The sequence below is a fragment of the Erpetoichthys calabaricus genome, chromosome 18 (genome assembly GCF_900747795.2).
Source record: "Erpetoichthys calabaricus chromosome 18, fErpCal1.3, whole genome shotgun sequence".
NCBI classification, from domain to species: Eukaryota; Metazoa; Chordata; class Cladistia; order Polypteriformes; family Polypteridae; genus Erpetoichthys; species Erpetoichthys calabaricus.
In genome coordinates, this window is record NC_041411.2 from 17,454,221 (window position 1) to 17,480,562 (window position 26,342).

Here is a 26,342-nt window from a genome sequence, read left to right on the forward strand (position 1 = left end):
ATCTATGTTTATATTTATGGGTTTTGAGACTTGTTTAATATGATTTGGGGTTTTCCGTTTGCACTGCTTTATTTTATTTTAGACTGTTTTCAGAGAGGCTGAAAATCTTTCAATCTTTGTAAGCACATTTTCAATGAACTGTGGACTTCATTAGAGACACTTCCTTAATCGTCAGATCACAAAATGGGTAAATTGTCTATGCCTTTATGAGAGAGTGAGCAAGGGGGACACTCTCCAGGGAAATTTCAGTGGAATCAAAGCACAGAGTGGCACAGAATCGTCTTCTCATTCTGCCCGTGACTTTTGGGTACCTTGTGCAGCATGGTAATGCCACACAGACCGTATAAGTGACAGAAGGGTGTTTGCATATCTTTTTGTTTCATATGAATGGGGACAGTGTTTCTGCAGAGGAGCCGGGGCACTCTCTGTATCTTTGGCCAAGATCTTTTAGGAAAGCCTCTTAAATGTTTTTTTTTTTTTAATTTTGACATCCAAAGCAATTTGAATGAGTGATGGTCCTTTCTTTAAAATAAATGTGCTATTTTGTCTAAACCCTGTTTTGTGATGTGTGATTATTGACCTCACCGAGTGTGTGACTGCCATCTTACCTGTTTGATGTGTAGAATTGCTTTTCATTCTAACATAGAAAATGCCACTTGTACTGGCCTAAAGTGTTGAATGCAACAGACTGTTAAGTTACTGTAATTTAAATGTCTGTTTTAATATCCGTTTATCCTTACAACTAGCTGTGCTACGTGTCTAAGACAGTTTGAAATCTAAATAACATAGACCCCATGTTTTCTATTTTATATGTGGTTTATCCTTAAGTTAGACCAGTCTTCATATTTAGACCCTTATTTGGCATTTGTTTTTTTCTGACATTTTAACATGGTCTAGCCACTTTTAAAATTTTACATCGTAACTCTAGTAACCAGGAAGATATATTGTTGTTTTATTAAGGTGGACACTAGCTCCCCTTTTTTGTTCACCATCAATTTTGACCTGTACTGGTGGATAAAACCCACCTTGCAGCATAAGGAGTGTTTGAGGGGCCCAAGTCACTTGTCCGTGGAGTACTTATCACAACAGAATGCTGACCTGCACTGGTGAGACTGGTTAATTATTTTAAAATGTTACATGAAATTGCTGTTTTATGAGGTACAGACTGGTTTTATCCAGCCATGTAACTCATTAACCATAGAGTTTCCTGAATGACGTTGGCTGTTGAGCCACATATTTTAATACTTCGTTGCTGGACTGGCTAGCCTGAGGCTGTTTACAGCTTTTATGCCCAATGGGAAATACAAAGAACAATTCCACATCTTGGCAAAGTCAGGTAACACAATTCTGCCTGAAGTTTCCCATTTGCTGTATCTCATACCCTTTTAAAGGAAGTCTAAGTTAACAAAGTAAAGAAAGCATTCAGAGTTGTTGAGGTCTTGGCCTGGTTCCTCCACTTTGATTTAACTTCCACAATATACTGCAGCCTGTATTGGGTGTGCTGTGAGCTTCTCAAAGTACAAATGTATTAAAGGTTAAATGGTGTCATATGCACTTTAGGGGGAATGTAAAAGGTTTTGACTTTTTTTTTTTTAAGCTACATGTCTTTTCTTGCTTCCAAGTAAGACTGTTGTACGTCTGTAGAGGTGGAACACTGACTTGGCAGCTCTTAAAACTTTCAGTCTGTTTGCAGCTTGTGCTTTCTTGCAGTTAGGGTGCAATAAAGGGACCAAGAGCAGTAGAAATAATCGGACTTTCAAAAAGGAGAATAATTAAACCATTTAAACACCTTAGATGTGCATAGAATGTGATTTATGCAGTAAATACAAAATGAGAAAATGTCATTTTCAGACACCAACTGAATAAAGAAATGAACATCTGACAAAAGAGATGTGACCGATTTAGTCTGTTAGTCTTACTTGGTTAACAAATAGCTTCAGCAATGTGTGTGTGCTTTAACTGTCAACTTTTCTGTTTTAAAAGCTTAACATCCCAACAAAGCTCGCTAGTCCTAGCCACCTAATTCCTCCAAAACAACATCCAAGTTGAGTCTTAAATTTCCCTAAGGAGACCTCTATGTAGTAACCCTTTTATTTTGACAGCTACTGTGGACTGAAACAGCCACAAAAGTCCAGTACTAGTGACTCTTGTCCATGTCACTGTTAGTATAGTCTATAATAGGAAGAACGTCTATTCAGAAGACTTTATACCTCATTCCAGAGACTTGTAGTCCTCTTTAGGCAAAATTGGGCAGTGACAAGACTAAGGTAGAAGTCCCTATGGTAATTTTTCTATGACCACTTGGATCCCAGACAAGCAGATCTTCTGACTAACAATGTCCAGACATGCCCTGTAATGAAATGGCTTGCCATCCATGTTTATTCTTGCTTTGTTGACAGTGTTAACTCTAGGCTCGGGGACAGTGTTTTTTAATTGAAGTTACACGATTTGACACATTTAAAGCCACAATGGAAAATTGTTGTTCTTGAATGTCCTATATGAGGCTATGACCAATGATTCTAGAATAGGCTTGAGGACCTAGTGACCCTGACTGGAGTCTGCTGGATTTGAGAATCTCATGTTCACATTCAGCCTGTCACAGCGGTAGTGCTACTGCATGGCAACAGTAAGACCAGGGCTCAAGTCATGGGTGCTCCCTATGCCTCCATGGGTTTCCTCTTACAGTCCAAACACATGCAGATTGGATGGATTGGCAATACTAAATTAGCCCCTTATATATATATATATATATATATATATATATAATATATATATATATATATATAGTGTTTGTGCGCTGGGCTGGTGCATTATCCAGAGGTTGTTCCAACTTCTCTGCGACTCTCCTCTTGGTAGCTATGCTTTGAAAATGGATGGATGACTTCTACCTGTAAGTTCTGGTTCTTTTATATATATCTTACCGTATAATGTGTGCTTATCTTATTCTCTTTGTCACTGTAATCCTAAATATGTATTAAGAATTATATCTTAATCTGTTTTGCGATTACCTCATTTAATCTGAGACTGTTTAGGACACTTTTATGCATTAGACTAACTATATTACCGGTCTTTTGACTGGTAATAGAATAATTTTAAAAATATTTGATGTCTCCTGCCTTTTCTTCAATACCCTTACCTGTCTTGTCTGATGCATCCACACTTGATCGTGTTCACTTAGAAGCCTGCATTTGATGGCAACCGTCACCTTTCAGCCTGGGCTGGCTACTTTGAGCAGTTGTTCAAAGCTGATCCTCCGGCGAGGACGTCGGATATCTCTGGGTCCACGGTCCTTGAGGCTGATCCTCCAATTAGCTGTGAACCTCTGTCTCACTGAGATGGCACAGGTGCTGAACCAGCTGAGGGGGAGAAAGACTGCAGTGATCTGTGGTATCTGGTGTGAACTTCTCCAGGCTGGTGGTAAGGCTGTCCTCCTGGCATTGCAAGCAATCTTTGCTTCCATTTGGGAGAGTGGCATCATCTCTACTGACTGGAAAACAGGACTTGTCGTTCCTATATGGAAAGGGAAGGGTGATCGCCTGGATTGCAGCAACTACATGGAGATAACACTGCTCTCGGTGCCGGGTAAGGTGCTTGCTAGGGTCATCCTCAATAGGATCCGTGATCACTTGCTCACCTACCAGCGACTGGAACAGTCTGATTTTACACCTAAGAAGTCATCGACTGCATCCTGGTACTGAGGGTTCTCATGGAGTGCAAACGCGAATATCGGCAGAGTTTCTTTGCAGCCTTTGTCGATTTTCGCAAAGCGTTCAACTCAGTTGATCGAGCTGCCCCGTGGGACATCCTGTGGGTTCGCGGGATCCCCTCAAGGTTGCTGGATATCGTGGCCGGCCTGTACACTGGTACTGTGAGTGCTGTGCATAATGAAGGCAGGACTGCTGCGTTTTTCCCAATTGATTCTGGGGTTTGTCACGGGTGTGTTCTTGCTCCTACTCTATTCAGTGCTTGTATGGACTGGGTGTTGGGCAGGGTCGTGGGGTCCAGCGGCTGTGGGGCATCTGTTGGTGAAGAAAGATTCACGGATCTTGACTTTGCTGACAATGCTGTGATCTTCGTGGAGTCAATGGAGGCTCTGATCTGGGCACTTGAGAGACTGAGTGAGGAGTCTGAGTGTCTTGGCTTGTGAGTGTCCTGGATTAAAACCAAGATCCAGGCCTTTAATGAGATCTTGGGCTTAGCCATCAGCTGTGTTTCTGTCTGCAGAGAGAGTGTCAACCTCATCGAGAGGGTTACTTACCTTGGCAGTGACATTCATGTCTCGGGTAACTCTTCCTATGAAATTGGTAGATGGATTGGGAGAGCGGGAGGGGATGTCATGAGGCCTCTGGAAAGGGGTGTGTGGCGCTCCCGATATCTACAAAAGGACGAAGGTCCAAGATCTTGCTATATGGTTGTGAGACATGGACGCTATCCAGTGAACTGAACTCCTTTGGTACTGTGTCTCTTCGGAGAATCCTTGGGTACCGTTAGTATGACTTTGTGTTGAATGAGCGGTTGCTCATGGAGTCCCGAATGAGGCACATTACCTGCATTGTGAGGGAGCGTCAGTTACGGCACTATGGCCATGTGGTGCGTTTCCCCGAAGGTGATCCGGCTCATAAGATCCTCATTGTTGGGGACCCGAGTGGCTGGACCAGGCCAAGGGGTCACCTCCATAACACCTGGCTGTGGCAGATAGAGGGTCATTTCCAGAGGGTGGGATTAGACCGCGTGTCCGCGTGGGAGGTTGTCAACCAGGATCCCGAGTTGTTTTGTTGTGTAGTGGGTGCAGCAACGCACTGTACTAGTGCATGCTCCCCAACTTGACTTGACTCCACTTTCCTCCGCATCCTTATGTGACACCTGTCTTCCTGTCTCAGTCACTTTTGGCCGAGCAGCCAAAATGAAACTGAACGATCAGATTGCTCAGAGGAACAGAACACACACACACACACACACACACACACACACGTTTTATTATTATGAAGTATGTAGATGAGAACAGAGTACGTTCACATTTACTTACTGTCTTTATCCATGCTGACTTACTGTTGAAACACAATTACTTACAAGTGACTTGCTCATATTCACATTGTCAGTAGAGGGATTTGTACCCACAATCTCAGGGTTTGAGGTCAAAATCCTTAACTTGCTATGCCATGCTGCCTGCAGTGTAGTAAAGTGGTGTCTTTTTGGTCACCCTCATTAAAATATGTACAATATTTATTTATTTTTGGGATTCCATGACCTGCTGGGACCCTTTCACCTCCAGGCTTAGTCTGTAGGTTACTCTTGTGGTTGCTAAGCCTTGTGCTACAGTTAAGTGTATTTGTTACTAGACCTGCTAGCACAGAAACCTCAAAGCTTTGTTGAAAATACAGTACACAAGTTATTAAATAAACATTAATGAAAGAGCAACAGTTCAGGCACAAAATGTAAATATCAGGCATTCAAAGACTGGTCTATTTGGTACCACTTGCAACAAACGGAAGTGATAAATAAATGAGCTGTAAGAAGTGCAAACAGGGGGTTAAGCAGCGCGGTTGCTTTCCACAGTGAAGCTTTAGACACCGGTATGATCAAATGAATGACTGTATGCAAGGTCGGAGCCTTAATAGCTCGGGGCAAAAAAAAAAAAAAGATACGCAGGTTTTATAGTGCAGCATTGTGAGGTCGATGATATCGCATCGGCTGCTGCATGGCCAGAGGACAGAACGATTTGTTGCTGGGATGTTTGAATCTGTGCTCTTGGAAAACGCTTTCTTTAGACACCGACTGTATAAATGGTGAAGTGAAGCTAGTGATAATCCACCGCCTACGGTTTGATTTTTTTTTTCTTCAGAAACGTTGATTACCTTTACCTTTTTTAATCGTTAAGGTGGTTATGTGTACTGTACTACTAATACAGCTTACTGCTCTCTGCTTTCTCCGATCCAGTCTCAGTAATGTAAAGTCACGTCATTGTTAATAATCTAACTCACTACTGTTTCGTCGTTAAACCTGCGTCATTCATCCAAATCAGGTACTGTAGCTGTTTTTTTGTTTTGTTTTTTTCTTTTTTTTTGTGTGTGGTGGGGGTACATCTGATTTTTGGCCTAGTTTTCTGAGATGATTTGCAGTTGACCAAATGTGCTAACACGTCATAGATCACCTCCATACCTGACCAGAGTGCCTGTCAGAATTCTGTGTTACTTTGCTCTCACATTAATCTCGCATTAATATGGACGTAAGTCTTCATCGACAGGAGGGCGCAGTGAGACATCAGAACACTGCTTTATAAAGGTTTTGGCTTGTTCGGTTCTCCATATATCTGTCAGTTTCGTGCGATCACTCCCGCCTCCTCACGGTCTATAAACAGCCGAGGAACAATGTTAGAGTTACCATGGTAACGGCGGCTTGTTTCCCACCAATTAGACGCCGGAGATGATGAAGCCCCGCCCTCCCTCCTCCTAATAGAGACGAGAGGCCATCTTGCAAGAGCTCGCGGAGCTAGCGCGATGATGAGCAACCCTGACCCGCGAGCCGAGCCTAGCCACGACACCGAGGCGGCCAGCCGAACCGACGCTGGGCCCACTCGAGAGCGCAAGGCGGGAGGTGGCGTCCTCAAGCGGCTCAAATCGAAGCGGAATCCGACGAACGACGCCGTAGACCGACGTGTGGTAACGGAAGATGAGCTCAGGGCGCTGGATCGAGACATCACACCCGAGGAGGTGCTGGCTCTCCGGACCGTCACTCGCGGTAAGCACGGGGGATGAGGAACGTCACGAGGCCTTAGGGATAGGGGACCGGTGACACGGATGTGACCGGCTCAGTTTGTCGCGTGTAAGTAAAGGCCCCGGTCCATTTTTGCTGTCGGCTGACGCTGCAGGCCGCCCCAAGCCTTGAGTTAGTTCCCATATTTGGATTGTACTTTTCCGGCACGGGGGTTCTCAACCTTTGTGTTACAGAGCCCTGGCATTAAATGGTGTTGGTGCCAGTGAAGGTGGTAAGAGCCGGTCCAGATAATTTTTTTTTAATACCTGCATTTAAAACAGCTTTCGCTTAAAACTGGAAGTGGATTGGTTAGGGGATTTATATTTGCTAAATTTGCGTTTCAGTTTGCGTTTAATTGTATTTTTTTAATTTACTGTTGTGCCGCAGGATTTATTTATTATTACTGAGAAGCACTATTGTAATTTATGTTTACAACTGTAATGCAGAAATTAGCGGGTTAGTTTTTGATTTTTTTTTTCTTAGGACTTAGCAAGGCTGTCTGCACTTTGTCCCATAAATCCCACCTTTTGTGGAGTTGTAACATTTGTTTCTTTGCAGTTTTTCAAAGTGGGCTGCCTGATGACCCTCACAGAGGGGTAGATGCCATCATACTGTACAGCAAGGTGCAGAGCATTTGTTGTATTTAGTAATTCTTTTGTGGTATGTTTAGAAGAACATATTTAGTGTCTGTCAATGTGTTTTTTTTTAATTGCTACTTTTACAGAAGATTGTATCTCACTGTGCCCTCAAAATGTAATTTTATTAATTTATATAGTGCTGTTCTAGCAATTCAAAGAATTTTACCTAGGCAGACTAAAGCCACTTCAAACACCACAAATGTGAAGCATCTACCCGAATGAAAAGCAATGAAGAACAGTTTAAATAATTTGGTGGCACTCTCTTGAGAAGAGTGTAAACCAAAATCAACGGCGGTGTACTAAAAGCCTTGCAGGCGATTTATTTTTGGGTAAAGCTATAAAATAGTTTTTTCCCTATCCCCTAACCTGTTAAATGCTAGAATGAGTTGAGCTAATGAGTAATGCTGCCATTGGATATAGATTTGCAGCAGCTGACACTGTCCTAGGGGTGACTTTGTGATCCTTTTAGTCACTCGGCTGTACTTTACAGAGTTTCTTTATTGGAAGTGGAGTGTGCCTGTGGAGTGAATTTTTGGTACTAGTCACAGATCCAAGGGGTTGTAGAAAGTCTGCAACCATGGAATAAAAATAAGCTTCTTGTCCAAAAATCATTGCTTATATCGTTGCAGTGTTTCCTAAGCCTTTGTTTCTTACAGAGTAGAAACTTTGAACCACATTAATGTGTGCCTTTTGTAACCCATCTCTCTAAACATTTTCTTTACTCTTTAAAAGCACATAGTTGCATTTTAATACTTCATTGTGATGGACTGCACACTAGTTTTGTTGGTAAAACATCCATAAAATAACCTGGGGTAACTGAGTAGGCAGGCCCAGCAAAGCACTGATCTCCACCTTTTGATAGCCTGTTTTTTTATATATAAAAGTGGGTTTATGTTTTGTGAATTGGATTAACTTGTATGTACAGTGTACAGATATCCAAGTAAGATTAGAAGAATAGTCTCGTCCCTGTCACTGCATTTTATTTTCTGCAGATTTAGTTTTAACAATTTTTTTTTTCTTCTGTTCATCTGTGACAGAATTGGCTATTTTACATTTAACTCTGCATATATGCAGCAATTAGTAGATAAGGTTATTCTTTATGGGCGGCACGGTGGCGCAGTGGGTAGCGCTGCTGCCTCGCAGTTGGGAGATCTGGGGACCTGGGTTCGCTTCCCGGGTCCTCCCTGCGTGGAGTTTGCATGTTCTCCCCGTGTCTGCGTGGGTTTCCTCCGGGCGCTCCGGTTTCCTCCCATAGTCCAAAGACATGCAGGTTAGGTGGATTGGCGATTCTAAATTGGCCCTAGTGTGTGCTTGGTGTGTGGGTGTGTTTGTGTGTGTCCTGCGGTGGGTTGGCACCCTGCCCAGGATTGTTTCCTGCCTTGTGCCCTGTGTTGGCTGGGATTGGCTCCAGCAGACCCCCGTGACCCTGTGTTTGGATTCAGCGGGTTGGAAAATGGATGGATGGATGGTTATTCTTTATTTTGTATTGATCATGTGCACATTAGAGGGTTGTTTTTGTTAGGATTGAAATATATAAGACTAGTTGTGTATTTTGATTCTATATCTATTTTAATTTTTCTTCTCCATGTCGCCAGCGTCAGATATAACTCGTGTCCATTTTTTGGTGTTGCAGCACAGGAAATAGGTGTGTCATATTGCTTCTTTTTTCCCCCCAAGGCTGGGGGCATTTTTTGGTGTTTCTGCTTTTTTTTTTTGGTACATGTATTAAGTACATGAATGCATTTTGAAAGTTTTGGCTGAGTGTTTGGACTTCCTTCTGATCACATTATATAAATTGGATTAGTCAACAAACAAACGTTTCCAGACTGAAGTACACTTTCTTTTTGAAACTAACTCTGTGGATAGCTAGCACAACATTGGCAATAGATGGATAAGTGGATATTAATAATATATATTTTTAATGATAAGGTGAAATAAAGCATCTTTGTTAGATTCTGTGTAAGTTGTATAGTTTGAAGATTTTTTTTTTATATTTAGGTCCTCTTGCAAGCTTTGCCTATTAACAGAATTCTGACCAGCATTTTACCAATGAAGCAAGGTTAGCTTGAGGGGTAGAATTTTTTTTTTTTTATTGTCGATTTTATGTTGCGCGTAGTCTGATATGAATGCAAGTGTCTGTTGTTTTGACAAGTTGGTGTGGTGATGGAGAAGGATGGAAAAAATTCATATGTACAGTAAAATGGTTGAGATTGAAGAGGGTTAACACTTTTACCTGTATACCCTTAATCAGCAACAGTACAAACCTAATTCTGAAAATCTCGACTACTTTCGTGTCCCACATACACAAAAAAAAAAAATCCTTGAGGGAGAAGGAACAGCAGCAGTTACTTGTATTCTGGGTCAGACATGTGGAATCAGACTATTTTTGCATTGTTTGCAAAGTGAGCGTGAAGTTTTTTTTTTTTTTTTTTTCCATTGGTCAAAGAACCTTTGCTGATTCTTTATAAGAAAATCATTGACGGCTGCATTTCTTTTCAGTTTCTTGATTTAGGCTCTTTGCCGGGGACCCATCACTCACTCAATGTGCTGTGTTGTTTCACTTGCAGATTACTTGTGTAAGCCAGAAGACAATGTGTACAACATAGACTTCACAAGGTTCAAGATACGGGACTTGGAAACGGGCACTGTTCTGTTTGAGATTGCCAAACCACCATGCTCGGGTAAGAGGACCTGCATTTGCAGGAAAGAGGACCAGTGGCACTGCAGGGTGAAAAGTCAAGGAAGTCTTGCTGCTTCCTTCTCTTGACCCCAGTGGATTCTCCACAGAAATAAAATCGCTGTAGCCTAACAAATGGGAGTCTGTGTGCAGCTCATCCTGACCTTTCATATTTCTAGATCCTGATGAAGAAGAGGATGAGGAGAATGGTGATCTTGATTCCAGTGCTGGGAGGTTTGTCCGCTATCAATTCACTCCAGCTTTTCTTCGGCTGCGAACTGTTGGAGCCACGTAAGCATTTATAGTTCTCTACGGAATGTCAGACCTTTAGTCGTGAAGTAATCTTTCTGTATTCATGGATAATCTACATCTGTTAATATGGTTTTCCAAACTGGGATAAGTGTTTAAATGGCATTTTAGAAATCAGGTTTCTGCAAATAAGTTATTAAAGCAAATACAGCTGAGTGTTAACAGTGTGCAAATCAAAGTTCATATTATGGATGTGTTTCATTAAGAAGGATTTGCATGAGCACAGTGTGCCACCTTCAGAATGCTGAATACCTACGTACCCTTGGTAATGACTGCGCATGTGTATTCTTTCTCAGAGTGGAGTTTACAGTTGGAGACCGACCTGTTAATAACTTCCGGATGATTGAGCGCCATTACTTTAGGGACCGTCTGCTTAAAAGTTTTGATTTTGACTTTGGATTCTGCATCCCCAACAGCCGCAACACCTGCGAACACATATATGAATTTCCGCAACTGCCAGAGGACCTCAGTGGGTGCTTTTTCTTTCATAATTCATGTAAATTTTAAGATTTGCCTGGGTTAAACATTTATTGGCTTTCTAATGTGTTGAGTCTTGCATTTTTTTTTTTTTTTTTTTCCTCTTTTTCCTGCAGTTCACCAGATGGTGGAACATCCTTATGAAACTAGATCAGACAGCTTCTACTTTGTGGACAACAAGCTGGTGATGCACAATAAGGCTGACTATGCTTACAATGGAGGGCAGTAGGCTGGCAGCAAGGACAAGTACCTCTTGGGGTGGCCTATGCCTTACAGAAAGAAGCTCCCTTGCTTCTGCCCAAGATGAATCCAGCAAGTTACCAGCCTGGCCCATATTCCACATTCTTTTGGTCAACCCCATTTTCTTTACATTGGCCTGAAGTACATTTTGATCCTACAACTACAAAGAGCCACATGCAAATGAAATATGATCACCACTCAGTAGACCTTCCAGGCTCTGGATACGAATGGCATGAATGTGTGGAGCATCTAATGGCACTCCTATGCACATTACTCTCATTTTGTTAATGCTGCAGTTCTTTGTTATCAAGGAAGGAGGCCAAGTACTATCTTGGACCACCAGAAAAAGGCCAAGAAGATGGCTATCTATGAAGCTGACAGTATGGATGTTATTTACTTTGACTTTTTTGGAAACCTTTTAGGTGGGACAAGGAAACCATATGGTATGTAGGGTTGAAGCATATACTAGGATATCATGCACTGCCGTAAGGATCAGAATATAACAGCAAGTCCACTTTGCTATGATGCTTTCCCCCAGTAGGGGTGTATGCGTGTTTGTGTGCATCCGTGTGTGCTTGGAACCAATTTGATCATAGTTGGGCTTTGGGGTTTTTCTGTTCTGTTTTTTCTTTATTTAGCATCCTGACTTCGCGAGCCCACAGTAGGTGGTTTAATCAGTTTGCCTGGGAAAAGACAAAAGCTGTTTGCACACTCCCAGGAATTGGAGAGCACTTGTGGTTTCACAATGGAAAGTGAACTTCCTCCGTGCTCACACCGGTTTTCAGACCACACCCGCACCCCTTCCACGTAAGTTGAGTACTAAGCCTGCTTGATCACGGCACTGGTGTTTAGAGGTCACTTGAAATAACTTGCTGGTGATATTTTACTTTTGTTGGTGCGTCTTTAGTATTTGTTGGACACTCCAATATCTTTTTACCTTGCATTTTAAAACATGTTGATTTTATGGAAAGGTTGTGGGGGATCCGTCTCTTTAAATACTAAGAGGCATTCCTGTTGCAGGGCTTATTTGGGTAGTGTTTAATGGTGGGGGACATCTTCTGATTGTGTCCCATCGATTGAGAGCACATATGCATATCTGTAGTCTGTTGCAAAATATTCTCTGCTTTGAGGTATGTGTGTTTGTTGGGTCAGTGCCATTGTGTGCCGAGAACGACTGAATTGCAACACCTGTGCCTTTTTAAGTGGGAGGTAGATGTTTGGTAGACATTCATGCTCTTGGAGCAAGTGCAGCAAAGTTCGGTGCAATATATTAATGTATATTCAGTATATAGAAACATTCCATTGTTGTTGTTACTTGTCCAGGTTAGCATTTTCCTTTTCCCTAGTGAATTGTGATGTTAACACTGGCGGACTTCATGCTTGAAATATACTAATATCAAAATAACTATTAAAGTATCCAGAATGACTGAAAGATGTTTATGGTTCTTGTGGCCACACTTGCGCGGCTAAAAACTAAGAATAAAGTGTTTGTACCCCTTCGAAAGAAATGCCTGGGTGGCCAGGCTCCTTTAGTAAAGAGATTAAGGGCTTGGTCTTGTGCAGGATGCTTCAAGTTGAGGCAGCTTTGGTTTGGATGCCCATCGTGGGGTGGTACTGATGGGGCAGGCAGGGTGTGATGCACAGGAGCAAAGACATTCAGCCCCCAACTAAATATTTGGGCTCTGGTGGGCTCCTTGGTTTGGAACGTTTCACATCTATAGCCTATTGGCATTCTTCTGACTCTTGGTAACTCCTTATCCAGAATGAGCAACTGTCCATGTGTTTTGTCTGGGGGCTAGCAGCACTGGGTGAATGGAGGATGTAAGATGGCAGCATTATGCAGGAAAAACTGTTGCAGCACAACTGCGGACATGGAAGTAACTGTTTAATGAATACAGCCCTTAGACCCTTCTAAGAGGTTTCCTTTCTCTCGAAGTGCGGTGTCATCTCTAGTTTCCCTGGGCTGCTTTGTTCTGAGTGGATTTCGGGATTGTCGTTTGGGATTTCCATGTGATTATCAGACCAATTATAGTCCAAAAATAAAGTGCATTAACTTTCCATAAAGTTGTGTACAAGAAATGTGTTTTTGTAGGATGAATACAGGGTGGACTTGAAAGGTTTTTTTCCCCAATGTGTGTCTGAACAAAGTATATGTATATACTGTATTTTTAAAAAAAAATTTTTTTTTCCATTCAAAAAATGACGTAGCATTAAATATCTATCATCTCTTTACAGCGGGTGATGTCTTATGTATTTTGTAAAATTCCTGCTGTCATGAAGTCCTAAAAATGAAGTTTTAGGTGTTTGTACAAAATGTTATTTTGTGACAAGAACTGTAATAAAGAGAAGTTTGATTTTTCACAGCTTGCTTGCGGTTTCCTCCATGTCAGTAATGGTTTTATGTTCTGATTGCAAATTAGAGGTTGCCTGTAAATCACAGAAAGGTGCTAGATTGTGTGTGGTGTTTTTTTTTTTTTGTGTTTTTTTCCAGGCAAGGAATTAATAGTACTATTATGTGTTAAAAGACATTCAGAGCTGCAATTTAAAGATTTACCAAGTGGACGCTACAAAAAAAAAAAAAAGACAGCCATGCAGGCCTCTTTAGTCCACTTCTGACAGTTTTCTTCTGCCTTGTCATTGAACATTTGTGGAGACACACACTCCATTCCCGGTAACACTGCACATTTATTTTTAAAGCTACTTTATAAATCAATTGACTCTGTTAGATAAAAACAATAGAAGTATGATAATCTTAAGAATTGGTCATCTATTGGACTCTTTGTCACAAGATTTTATTAGCTTTTTGCTTTACTACGATAATAATAAATCTTTGCATTTATATAGCGCTTTTCTCACTACTCAAAGCGCTCAGCAATTGCAGGTTAAGGGCCCAACAGAGCAGAGTCCCTTTTGGCATTTATGGGATTCGAGCTGACAACCTTACGATTGAGAGCCACCAGGCTAACATCTAAAATGGCCACGATGGGACAATGGATTGTATCTAAATTGGAAGATAATTATAACTCTTCTCACCTCTTCATATCCCCAGCTTGTTCGAGACCAAACCAGAGAGTCAGAAGCTGTTCCCCAAGTTTGCTGACCTTTCCAAAGAGCAGCTGCAGAACAATCCTGACCTGAAGGCCCATGGGGGAATCATCCTCTGCAAGCAGACAGAATTCCTACAAGATAGAGGGCAGGACACAAAAACTGTGAAGGCTTTGGCAGAAACTCATGCCAAGCAGCATAAGATCCCTCAGGTCTACTTTCAGGTACTGCTCTTTACTGGATGGAAAGGCTTGATGTGATGGCCTTGCTTAGTAGAACACAGTAGTTGTAGAGTTGGGTTTCTGACTGTAGTGTAATGCGTTTCTGATCCCCTTTCAGAAAGGGGCTGACTTTGAGAAGCCCTTTTCTGTAACCTTGTTAATGCAAATGCCAGTGTAGTTTCTGTCCTTTTGAGGATACATTTAAAAGCCCCTCTTTGAATTCCAGTGTCCCCTATGAGTCAAGGACAGACTTCAGGGGTCTTTTAATTTTTACTAATGTGCCAAATACTGCAACCTTTAACTATTATCCCTTTTGTGTACAAAGCAGGAATTGACCCAGGTTTACCAAACATTGTGCTATCCTCTAATCTGCATGTTTCTGTAGTCTCTCAAAAGTTTGCATATGGGGTGTATACCAAAATGTCCAGTTTAAGTGTTTGCTCAAAGTTTTCCATCTTCTGTTTTAAAAAGGTTTTCATCTAGGCTGTCTAATTTGGTGACCCCTCTCTATACATCCATTCATCTGTACTGTACTGTACTGCTCTACAGTTGGTGCTCTTATCTGGAGTTTGAATGTGTGTGGGTTTTTAAAAGTTGTACAGTTTTAATCTCCAAAAATTGCATTACATTATACCAAAAGGTTTTAGGGATGGCTCTTGCAGTTTTGGTTGCACAACTGGTTAATTGTGACCTTCATGATGGGGCCTTTGGCATAGCTGCTCAATTTTGGAAGGAACACCAAACTGCTGCTTGATAGTACATGCATTTCTTTAATTGTGCCTTTGAGGTATTAACACTGGCACCGTATTTTGCTTTGTTTATGGCTGGCTGCTTCTATGACCTGGAAGTTCTGAACCATCTTTACTTGGCTATAAATGATGGATGGTTTCTTTTACAGATCATCAGTGACGTTATTGTTGAAGTGGCAGCAGAGAAGATTGAAGGCTTTAGCACTGGTTCACAAACAGCCCTGAAGGATGTGCTGAAGACATTTCAAACTAAAATGGGAGATTGCTATGATGAACTGGGGTTTGATAAATGATTATTTGTGTTGGCTGTCTTTATCTGATGCTGCTTGACTCACGTATGAATAAAACTACTAAAGGGATGATGTGCCCAGGGTTTTCTATTTGACTAATATTTGATCCTTTAGGTTCTCTAGGGAGATTTCTAAACACCACTTTCTGTCACTTCCAGACAGGAGGTTTGTCCTCAAGATCAGGATTTCCACCCTTTATGGTACAACAATACATTGGACTTGGAGCCAATGTGTGACTGATTGTGGCACAGCTTGGTTTGCACCTGGTATGGGTTAAATGATCTTGCAAGTGAGGTCATTTTGGCCCTTTCTAGGTTTGGTTGGGAACCATAGTACAGTTATGATATTAAAACTGTCCTTGTCCCTGAACTAAAGGATATTGGTGGTTGTACCTCATCACATGGGTTTGATCTAACCTGGTTTGATATTCTGCAGTGTCATGTGGCCTGAAATCAAAGGAAATGGCAATATGGGGTTTTTGGAGGGCATTCTGGGTTTAAGGATACAATTTCTTGTAATGTGTTCATGCCCTTGCTCCTGTAAGGAAGGGTTTTGTACTGCTGGGGAGCTCTTATTTCCACTTATTAGCAATCCAAGAAATGGATTTGATCCAGACGGTACAAGCAGATAAGAGTCTTGCTCAACTGTAGTTAGCTAAAGATTAACGATTTAGTGTAAACGGATTTAACTCTGCACTAGTTAGTGGATTTTACTACATATGGTAGGAAGATCTTGTTGCAGTTGGCACATTAGAGCCAGTCGAGAGCATACAGATGCAAAGTGACATGAGCAGCTCCTGGACTAAAGCAACTTGTTATTTGGTGATGCTTCTGGTTAGTAGAATGTAACCTGGCACATGTTGTTCATTCCTTCCACTTAAACTCGGGTACTGTGGGTGGTTGGGTTTAACAAGTCCATATCATGGATTGTAGGCATGGGGGTTGTTGGGCAGCAATGGGTGAAGGTGGCCCTTCTCCAAGCCAAGGTTTTTTTCTTTAGTTGTGCTGATAATGGATTGGCCATAGAATTACTATGGCGTAACATGTATTTACGGTGCAGGCCTTAAGCATAAAACACCACCAGTTTAAGTAATCTGTTAATTACCTTCTGTTAATGGCACACACAGTTCACCATCCAGCCCCCTGTTGTAAATCTGCATCTGGAAAAATAAGCCTGTACGCGTCTATGGGAAAGTTTAACTTGCTTGGTCATCCAGAAAAGGTAAGTATACAATGGGCTGCTGTGTCTCAAGGCTGCGTTTGATTTTCGTGTTTAAAAAGTGTACCTTTTTGATATCAATATTAAAAGAAAAGCCGACAAACTAGAGAACTCCAAATGAGCCTTGGTCAGCCCCTCTTTTCAAATGCACTTTAAGTAACCTTTATTTCCTTTTTGTTTTCTATCATATTAAATGTTATCTGTACTGCATTTATATATACACTAGTCGGATTTATAAAGTGGGGCACTAGTGTATTTGTTGATTATTCAGAGAACTGTAATTACAGATGTTTCCATTTGTGTCAAGTCAGACATTGACTTTAAAGTTTTATTTGAAATCTGCAAAAGCTTAAACAGCCGAAAGGGGTCCTTTGTTTAGCTTTGGCATTGTTACAGGCTGCTTCTGCAGTGGCTGTTTTGTGAGTTTCCCCTTGGGATTAATAGAATACTTTATCTCTTGTCTGCCACCTTGTTGGTTCACATCTACGTCGGTGACTCTTCAGACTTGGAGTTCGTGCTGATGCTAAAGCTGCTTGAGTCCGTGACATCAACATTCTCTTGACTATCTGTTGGGTCATTCTCATTAGTCTCCACTGCATCATTTGAGACTGGAGGAGATTAAGTCTGCAAAGTGGTGGCAGGGAAAGTGGACTTGGGCAGCATAGGATGGTGGTCTTGTAGGATGATGTTAGAGATCAAAACGAGGTGAGTGAGGGCAGAGCCAACGAGCAAATGGTGGAAGTTGAAAAGAAGATTGCAAGTTTAAGTTCAGAGAAGAGGTAAGACAGGCACTAGGTAGCAGTGAAGAGTTGAGATAGCTGGCCCATTGCAGCAAAAGTAGAAAGAGTGACAGCAACATTACATCAGGGATCGGCTCTGAGCCCTTATTTGCAATGGTGACGGACAGGTTGACAGACGAGATTAGACAGGACTCCCTGTGGACTATGATGTTTGCTGATGACATTGTGATCTGTAGCGATAGTAGGGAGCAGGTTGAGGAGACCCTGGAGAGGTGGAGATATGCTCTAGAGAGGAGAGGAATGAAGGTCAGTAGGAACAACACAGAGAACATGTGTGTAAATGAGAGGGAGGTCAGTGGAATGGTGAGGATGCAGAGAGTAGAGTTGGCGAAGGTGGAGAAGTTTAAATACTTGGGATCAACAGTACAGAGTAATGGGGATTGTGGAAGAGAGGTGAAGAAGAGAGTGCAGGCAGGGTGGAATGGTGGAGAAGAGTGTCAGGAGTAATTTGTGACAGATGGGTATCAATAAGAGTGAAAGGGAAGGTCTACAGGACAGTAGTGAGACCAGCTATGTTATATGGGTTGGAGATGGCAGAGTTAAAGATGCTAAGATTTGCATTGGTTGTGACGAGGATGGACAGGATTAGAAACGAGGACATTAGAGGGTCAGCTCAGGTTGGGTGGTTGGGAGACAAAGTCAGAGAGGCGAGATTGCGCTGGTTTGGACATGGGCAGAGGAGAGATGCTGGGTATATTGGGAGAAGGATGTTAAGGATAGAGCTACCAGGGAAGAGGAAGGTCTAAGAGAAGGTTTATGGATGTGGTGAGAGAGGACATGCAGGTGATGGGTGTAACAGAACAAGATGCAGAGGACAGAAAGATATGGAAGATGATGACCTGCTGTGGTGACCCTTAATGGGAGCAGCCAAAAGAGTAAGTGTGGTTATAATTATGAGTTGGACCTTTGACAATCTGACAAAATCCTACTGAATTTAACAAACACTGTGTGAATTTCCCCTTGGGATTAATAAAGTATCTATCTATCTATCTATCTATCTATCTATCTATCTATCTATCTATCTATCTATCTATCTAAAGCATTGGCTAAAAGTGTCAGTTTCCACATCATTGTGTATATTAAAATCCCCCATCATCACTACATGATCATTATTTATAGCTAAATCAGGTAAATGATTGCCAAATTCAGTCATGAGCAATGAATATGGCCCTGGTGGTCTGTAGACTGTCACTACAATTATGTTAAAGTCTATTCTAGTATTTAAAATGAGTGCCTCAAAGGATGTAAAGTCGGTTAAATTTTTAGAATTGATTTGCATTTTGACAGAATGAATTATTCCAGTGCCACGAATCTGACGTGTATCTCTGGATTTATGAAGGAATGTGTATCCACCTCACCTAGGGGAAGAGTGTGTCAGATTTACTAAACCAGGTTTCAGTGAGAAGACGAATCAAATTTTGTGCTTAATCTATGTAATATCATTTACCAAAGCAGTTTTACTTCCAAGAAAGTGGGTGTTCAATAAGCAGCATTTAAAACTGCATCGTTCTTTCTGAAGTGGTGATGTATTTTTTGTTTTAATTTGAACTAAGTTACAAATACCGGTGCCCCGGTGGATGATCTGGTTTTATCTCTTGGTCTAATTAATGCACTTTATTTTTTTGGTTATCAAGTAAGGTTTGCATTATGACTACATTTATAGGATACCTCACAACAGGGATTAGGGGTAACAGCTACAGGATAGTAACAGGTGGGATAAACAGCCTTTATCATCTTCTTCCATATCTTTCTGTCCTTTGTATCTTGTTCTGTCACACCCATCACCTGCATGTCCTCTCTCACCACAGCCATAAACCTTCGCTTAGGCCTTGCTCTTTTTTCCTCTTGCCTGGCAGCTCTATCCTTAGCATCCTTCTCCCAATATGCTTGGCATCTCTCCTCTGCACATGTCCAAACCAACGCAATCTTGCCTCTCTGACTTTGTCTCCCAACCACCCAACCTGAGCTGACCCTCTAATGTACTCATTTCTAATCCTATCCATCCTCGTCACACCCAATGCCAATCTTAACATCTTTAACTCTGCTACCTCCAGCTCTGTCTCCTGCTTTCTGGTCAGTGCCACCATCTCCAGCCCATATAACACAGCTGGTCTCACTACCGTCCTGTAGACCTTCCCTTTCACTCTTGCTCATACCCGTCTGTCACAAATTACTCCTGACACTCTTCTCCACCCATTCCACCCTGCCTGCACTCTCTTTTAAACTTCTCTTACATAATCCCTGCTACTCTGTACTGTTGATCCCAAGTATTTAAACTCATCCACCTTCGCCAACTCTACTCCTTGCATCCTCACCATTCCACTGACCTCCCTGTCATTTACACACATGTACCCTGTCTTGTTCCTACTGACCTTCATTCCTCTTCTCTCTAGAGCATATCTCCACCTCTCCAGGTTCTCCTCAACCTGCTCCCTACTATCGCTATCCATTACAATGTCATCGGCAAACATCATAGCCCACGGGGACTCCTGCCTAATCTCGTCTGTCAACCTGTCCATCACCATTGCAAATAAGAAAGCTAAGAGATGATCCCTGATGTAATCCCACCATCAACTTGAATGCATCTGTCGCTCCTACCGCAGCCCTCACCACTGTCACACTTCCCTCGTACATACCATGTACAACTCTTACGTACTTTTCTGCCACTCCCGACTTCCTCATACAATACCACAACTCCTCTCAAGGCACCCTGTCATATGCTTTCTCCAGGTCCACAAAGACGCAATGCAACTCCTTCTGGCCTTCTCTAAACTTCTCCATCCACACCCTCAGAGCAAACATTGCATCTGTGGTGCTCTTTCTTGGCATGAAACCATACTGCTGCTCACTAATCATCACCTCACTTCCTAACCTAGCTTCCACTACTCTTTCCCATAACTTCATGCTGTGGCTCATCAATTTTATTCCCCTGTAGTTACTGCAGTCCTGCACAACCCCCTTATTCTTAAATATTGGCAACAGTACACTTCTCCACTCCTCAGGCATCCTCTCACTTTCCAAGATTCCATTAAACAATCTGGTTAAAAACTCCACTGCCATCTCTCCTAAACACCTCCATGCCTCCACAGGTATGTCATCTGGACCAATGGTCTTTCCATTTTTCATCCTCTTCACAGCTGTCCTTACTTCCTCCTTGTTAATCTATTGCACTTCCTGATTCACTATCTCCACATCATCCAACCTCTTCTTTCTCTCGTTCTCTTCATTCATCAGCCTCTCAAAGTACTCTTTCCATCTGCTCAACACACTCTCCTCACTTGTGAGTACACTTCCATCTTTATCCTTTATCACCCTAACCTGCTGCACATCTTTCCCAGCGTGCTCCCTCTGTCTAGCCAATCAGTACAGGTCCTTTTCTCCCTCCTTAGTGTCCAACCTCTCATACAACTCATCATATGCCTTTTCTTTAGCCTTCGCCACCTCTCTCTTCACCTTGCACTTTATCTCTTGTCTACTTTCTGCATCTCTCTGACTATCCCACTTCTTCTTTGCCATCCTCTTCCTCTGTATACTCTCCTGTATTTCCCCATTCCACCACCAGGTTTCGTTTTGCTCCTTCCTCTTTCCAGATGTCACGCCAAGCACCCTTCTTGCTGTCACCCTTACTACATCTGCTGTAGTTTCCCAACTGTCTGGTAACTCTTCACTGCCACCCAGTGCCCGTCTCACCTCCTCCCTAAACTCAACCTTGCAGTCTTCCTTTTTCAACTTCCACCATTTGATCCTTGGCTCTGCCCTCACTCTCTTCCTCTTCTTGATCTCCAACGTCATCCTACAAACCACCATCCTATGCTGCTTAACTACACTTCCCCCTGCCACCACTTTGCAGTCTTCAATCTCCTTCAGATCAACTCTTCTGCATAGGATGTAATCTACCTGTGTGCATCTTGTGCAAATACATATTCACCACAGCCATGTCCGTCCTTTTGGCAAAATCCACTATCCTCTGAGCTTCTTCATTCCTCTCCTTGACACCATACCTACCCATCACCTCCTTGTCTCCACTGTTCCCTTCATCAACATGTCCATTCAAATCCGCTCCAATCACCACTTTTTGTCCCTTGGGTACACTGTTCATCACTTCATCCAACTCACTCCAAAAATCTTCTTTCTCACCCATCGCACACCCAACTTGCAGTGCATATGCACTAACGACATTCATCATCACACCTCCAATTTCTAGCTTCATAATCATTGCTCTGCCTGACACTCTTTTCACCTCCCAAACACTCTTGGCATACTGTTCCTTCAGAATAACTCCTACCCCATTTCTCCTCCCATCCACACCATGATAGAACAATTTGAATCCGCCTCCAATCCACCTGGCCTTACTCCAATTCCATTTAGTCTCTTGCACGCACAATATATCAACCTTCCTTCTCTCCATCATATCTGCTAACACGTCTCCCCCCTCTTCTTCTTCGGCCAACAGCAGCCCAATTTCTGCCAGCACCCTGTTGGCTAACAGTACTGGTGGCGGTCGTTGTTAACCCGGGGCTCGACCGATCCGGTATGGAAATTTGTATTGTTGTCCACATATTTATTGAAAAAACGTCTGGGCGTCTTTGCTTACCACTGCGCCACTGTGCTGTCTTGTGAGCCCGGATGTAACATTTGAAAATGCTGATATCAGAATTAGAAAACTTAATATCAACTTTAAAAAACATGCAATATCACCAATTTGAATTCTGATGTCAAGAAAGACGATTAAATTCTGAAAATACTTCATCCATGCGCATCCCATTGACAGTACCAGCGCTACCGTCTCCACCTCCTCTAAGAACCTCGTATCGGAATCTTGTGGTGGGCAGTGCAGTCCCGCCCCCTCTTCGCCCATTGGGTGCAGACAGACTCAGTTGAAAATTAGTGGAAAATGGGCTCACCTGTGCGGGGGGCGTCGTCTTCGCCCCATTCACACTGACCGGTCAGACGAAATGCTGGGAGTTGTTTAATGTTTTCGCTTTGAACGTTAGTGGTTTTACAAAATTATTAAAGTTTAGTTGAGGAGAGGCGACCGGGACCTGCTTACTTTCCTAATGTTTAAACCTAAGCCAGAAGCAAGAAGAATTCGGTTCATGTCAGCAACGCAAAACAGGTAATTATTATTATTATTATTATTATTATTAGTCTTTGTATTATCCTGTATTATTACACTAAGGTAGTCAGATGGAATTCTGCATCATCGCCTGAGCTCCTGTGGTTGTTGAAGCTAAAAGAAGCGACTCATCCGAATGAGCCGTCAGCACAGAAGATAAGGTGACAGGTGACAGCACACGCAGAGCTGCAACGGAGCTTAAAAATATAAAAATGGAGCAAGCGGACAAACATCGAGTCTTCTGACTGGCACGCATTGTTTCAGTTACTTAGACTTATGTGATGTGCATGGCAGGCATGTCGTTTAGTTTTAGTGGGGTGTTTGCGTATTCATTTTGTTACTAAGGAGAGCCTCTTTTCGGTAACGAAGCCGAGATAGAGGTGTTAAATTCAGAGTTATAATCGTGATGGCGCTGTCCAGAAGACAGGTGTGTGTCAGTGGACAGGTCGAGCTGTTAGATCTGGAGTTATGTTTTTTGAAGTGATCTTTCCAAATTCGATGACCCCTGCTTTGCTGTACGGGACACTTAAGGGTGTTTTCTACCCACGGTTCCCAATTTGGTATACAAGGGCAGATGCCGAGGTCCTTTACTGACTTGTAGTTCATTTATTGTCACAAGGTAGGAATCCAATCGACATGCGACATCTCCTGTTTTGAGGTCCCACGCCGAAGGGGAGGCCAATCACCACGAACTGGGATTCCTCGATTGAGCTGACCGCGCTTCTTTAGATTTGTGAGGCACACCACGAAACTACAGGGTGGCTCAGTGGTAAGGAGACCTGAGGTTCGCTTCCCGGGTCCTCCCTGCGTGGAGTTTGCATGTTATCCCCGTGTTTCCGTGAGTTTCCTCCCACGGCCCAAAGACATGCAGGTTAGGTGCATTGGCGATCCAAAATTGGCCCTAGTGTGTGCGCCCTGCGGCGGGCTGGCTCCCTGCCCGGGGTTTCTTCCTGCCTTGCGCCCTGTGTTGGCTGGGATTGGCTCCAGCAGACCCCCATGACCCTATGTTAGGATATAGCGGGTTGGACAATGACTGACTGACTGGCCACGAAATTACGGAAGGACATGCAGACTGCACTCGGATCACACGGCGAGTCAAGCCTCTCAGAGCTCTGTCTCCTTCGAGATGCCCTGGACTTGTTTCTGTTCAAGTTGCTTCGCCACGTTAGGAGCCTTAAATAACGGGACTGTTTAGAATGTTAATATGTCTGAGTGACATATGATCAACCGTTATTAAAATAACATACAATTTTATAGCCCATTTTTTAGCAATATTGCCTTTATTGTCCTGTACGAGAGCGAATGAAATGTGATTTAGGTTATTTTGCAGCAGCAGAGCACTCATTGTACTGTTACTTTCTCCGATCCAGTGGCACGCGCACGCGCACGTGAGAGTAGCGCGCGCTCATAGGTCGGTATCGACTCTACGGGCCAGTGCCTCGCCTTGCATTCCCGGTTACCGAGGTGCCTTCACGCACTCCATAGCACTCCGGGCTGAGGTGCGGTATAGACCCCCTAATGGCACAGGACGCTCATTTCAGTAAACGGGGCAGACTCGGTTAATACGCCAGGGCAGTTGTCCTTGTTAACACGTCATCTTTTTTCTTGTTCTTCTTCTGAACGTAAACAGCATTAAACCACAATACGTAACTTTTTAAATTAAACACAAGACAAAAACAGAAGAGGTTTACAGAAGTCCTCTGTACTATTTCCTTTCCCCTGACTAATACTCATCTAAAAACGTTTTGCTGTTATTTTGTACGCCTGTATCATGAGAATGGAATTAGCGTGTAGGTGACGAGGAAGGGCGCAAGCGTTAGAGACTTCAGGACAGCAAGAAAATAATCCTCGTCCAAAGGACTAATAAGAACAAGGATGTTTCGTTATTCAGGAGGGATTGGCGTGATATTTTTAATATTTATTTTATTAATTGATTTTATTTAAAGAATAAAATCAGAGACAGAATTTGTACACCAAATAATTTCAGAATTAATTTAGAAAACAAACATCCATCCATCCATTTTCCAACGCGCTGAATCCGAACACAGGGTCACGGGGGTCTGCTGGAGCCAATCCCAGCCAACACAGGGCACAAGGCAGGGAACCAATCCTGGGCAGGGTGCCAACCCACCGCAGGACACACACAAACACACCCACACACCAAGCACACACTAGGGCCAATTTAGAATCGTCAATCCACCTAACCTGCATGTCTTTGGACTGTGGGAGGAAACCGGAGCGCCCGGAGGAAACCCACGCAGACACGGGGAGAACATGCAAACTCCGAAAACAAACATAAAATTTTAAATATAAAAGAGGACAGACATGAAACAAAACTTAACAAGAACAAAAAATCAACCCCTACTACCCAAGAGAAAGAGAGGAAAGCCCAGAACAGAGGAAGAAAACCCATTCTCTATACCCAATATGTGTGCCTATTCTAAGATTAACAAAAGGAAGTCCTACCATGTTTTAAAGACAGATCCTGTAGGCCAGAATTTGATCTTTTTTCCAATTTCCAATAATATGCAACATCAGTTTCCAGTCTTCCAGTTAAGAAAGATAATTCTACATGCTAGTAGTGTGGTATAGGCTGGTACGGTCTATTGGTCCCCTCCGCTGTAAGCCCACCTTGAGCCCCCCAAATACTGCTGATGATGCGTTAGGAAGGATTGAGACCCCAGTGCTGTCTGATAAACATTCACCGAGTTTTGGTCCAAAATGATGTCAATCTGACGCATTCCCAAAACAAATGTCCTGGCGATACTGGAGCTAGATGGCGACGCTCACAGGTTGGATCTTTGCCCTGGGTACCATTTTGGACAGTTTTAAACAAGAAAAGTGTGAGCGATGAAAGATTTGAAGTTGTATTCCTGAGTGCTGCGTATGCACTCCTTTTGTGTGGTGTTACTTGACAAGTCCTTGTTTTGTTTCGGTAGAGTGCTGTGTGACTCCCCTTTTGTACTTTTTATTATGGAGGACCTCGAATTCCATACACTTGATCAGCTTTTGTACTTTAGCACTTCTTCCCCCTGCACTTTTACATCTATAACCTCAGGCAATTTGACTCAATAAAAGAAGAAGCAGGAGTCAAGTTACACATTTAATAATACATTATTGATGATATTCATAAAAAAATAATATAGAAGCAAAGTATAATGTGAATATTTGCAAATCATAACCATGTGACATGATAAACAAATGTGAGATGTGTAGTTTCAGGCAGCAGACAGACGTCTCTGGCCAAGTCACCATTTCTGGTCAGCTCTATTCAGGATAACAAAAAGGCAAGCAAGGGGGAGAAATGCTAAAGTGCAAAACCTTATAAAGATTAGCAAGTCTGTGGGATGTGAGGCCTTCTAAAGTCTCCACAATGAAGAGAGAGTCAGAGGACAAAGACAAAGACAAATCAGTCCTTCTCCATAGAAATCATTTTAAAATAAAGTACAACACAGCGATTCTCCGTAAAGGTGGTATAAGATCCATTCATAATGAGGAACATATTCTTTAGATACAGCGTATGGGGCAGCACTGGGGGTGAAACTGAAAAGCTAAAAAGGGGCATCAGGTTTGGAATTCAGACATCTAGGTAGGCAATCAGGACAAAGGGAAAGAAATTCTAAATAAAGACACAGGCAGTCAAGGGAGGGGAATATTACAGGCGTTAAGTAACTGCAATACTTCACTTAAATCAAGATTTACTTTTTAATTAAAAAGGGAGCTATGATACAAATTTGGATTATGAGGCCAACATACTGCAAGTTCTGTTTGATGTCGGAGCTTTTGTAGACTGGCTTGGATGAGTCCGT

The 26,342-nt window shown here is 42.5% G+C and overlaps 3 protein-coding genes across 3 annotated transcripts in view; 2 read left to right on the top strand and 1 right to left on the bottom strand.

The window, feature by feature from the left end:
* pop5 (POP5 homolog, ribonuclease P/MRP subunit) overlaps window positions 1-26,342 on the bottom strand; it is a 270,905-nt gene that overhangs the window by 69,942 nt on the left and 174,621 nt on the right. The window lies entirely within an intron of this gene.
* unc119.1 (unc-119 homolog 1) lies at window positions 6,433-13,455 on the top strand. The gene is made up of 5 exons (XM_028825137.2): window positions 6,433-6,738; window positions 9,959-10,072; window positions 10,248-10,359; window positions 10,674-10,846; window positions 10,971-13,455. Exons 1-5 carry the CDS (start codon window positions 6,498-6,500, stop codon window positions 11,081-11,083), a joined length of 753 nt encoding a protein of 250 aa, XP_028680970.1. The 5' UTR covers window positions 6,433-6,497; the 3' UTR covers window positions 11,084-13,455.
* LOC114669087 (myoglobin-like) lies at window positions 14,118-15,468 on the top strand (the record flags this gene model as incomplete). Its single annotated transcript, XM_028825213.2, has 2 exons — window positions 14,118-14,363; window positions 15,259-15,468. Coding segments are annotated over 2 exons (390 nt in total), but the record flags the coding sequence as incomplete, so codon positions are not given.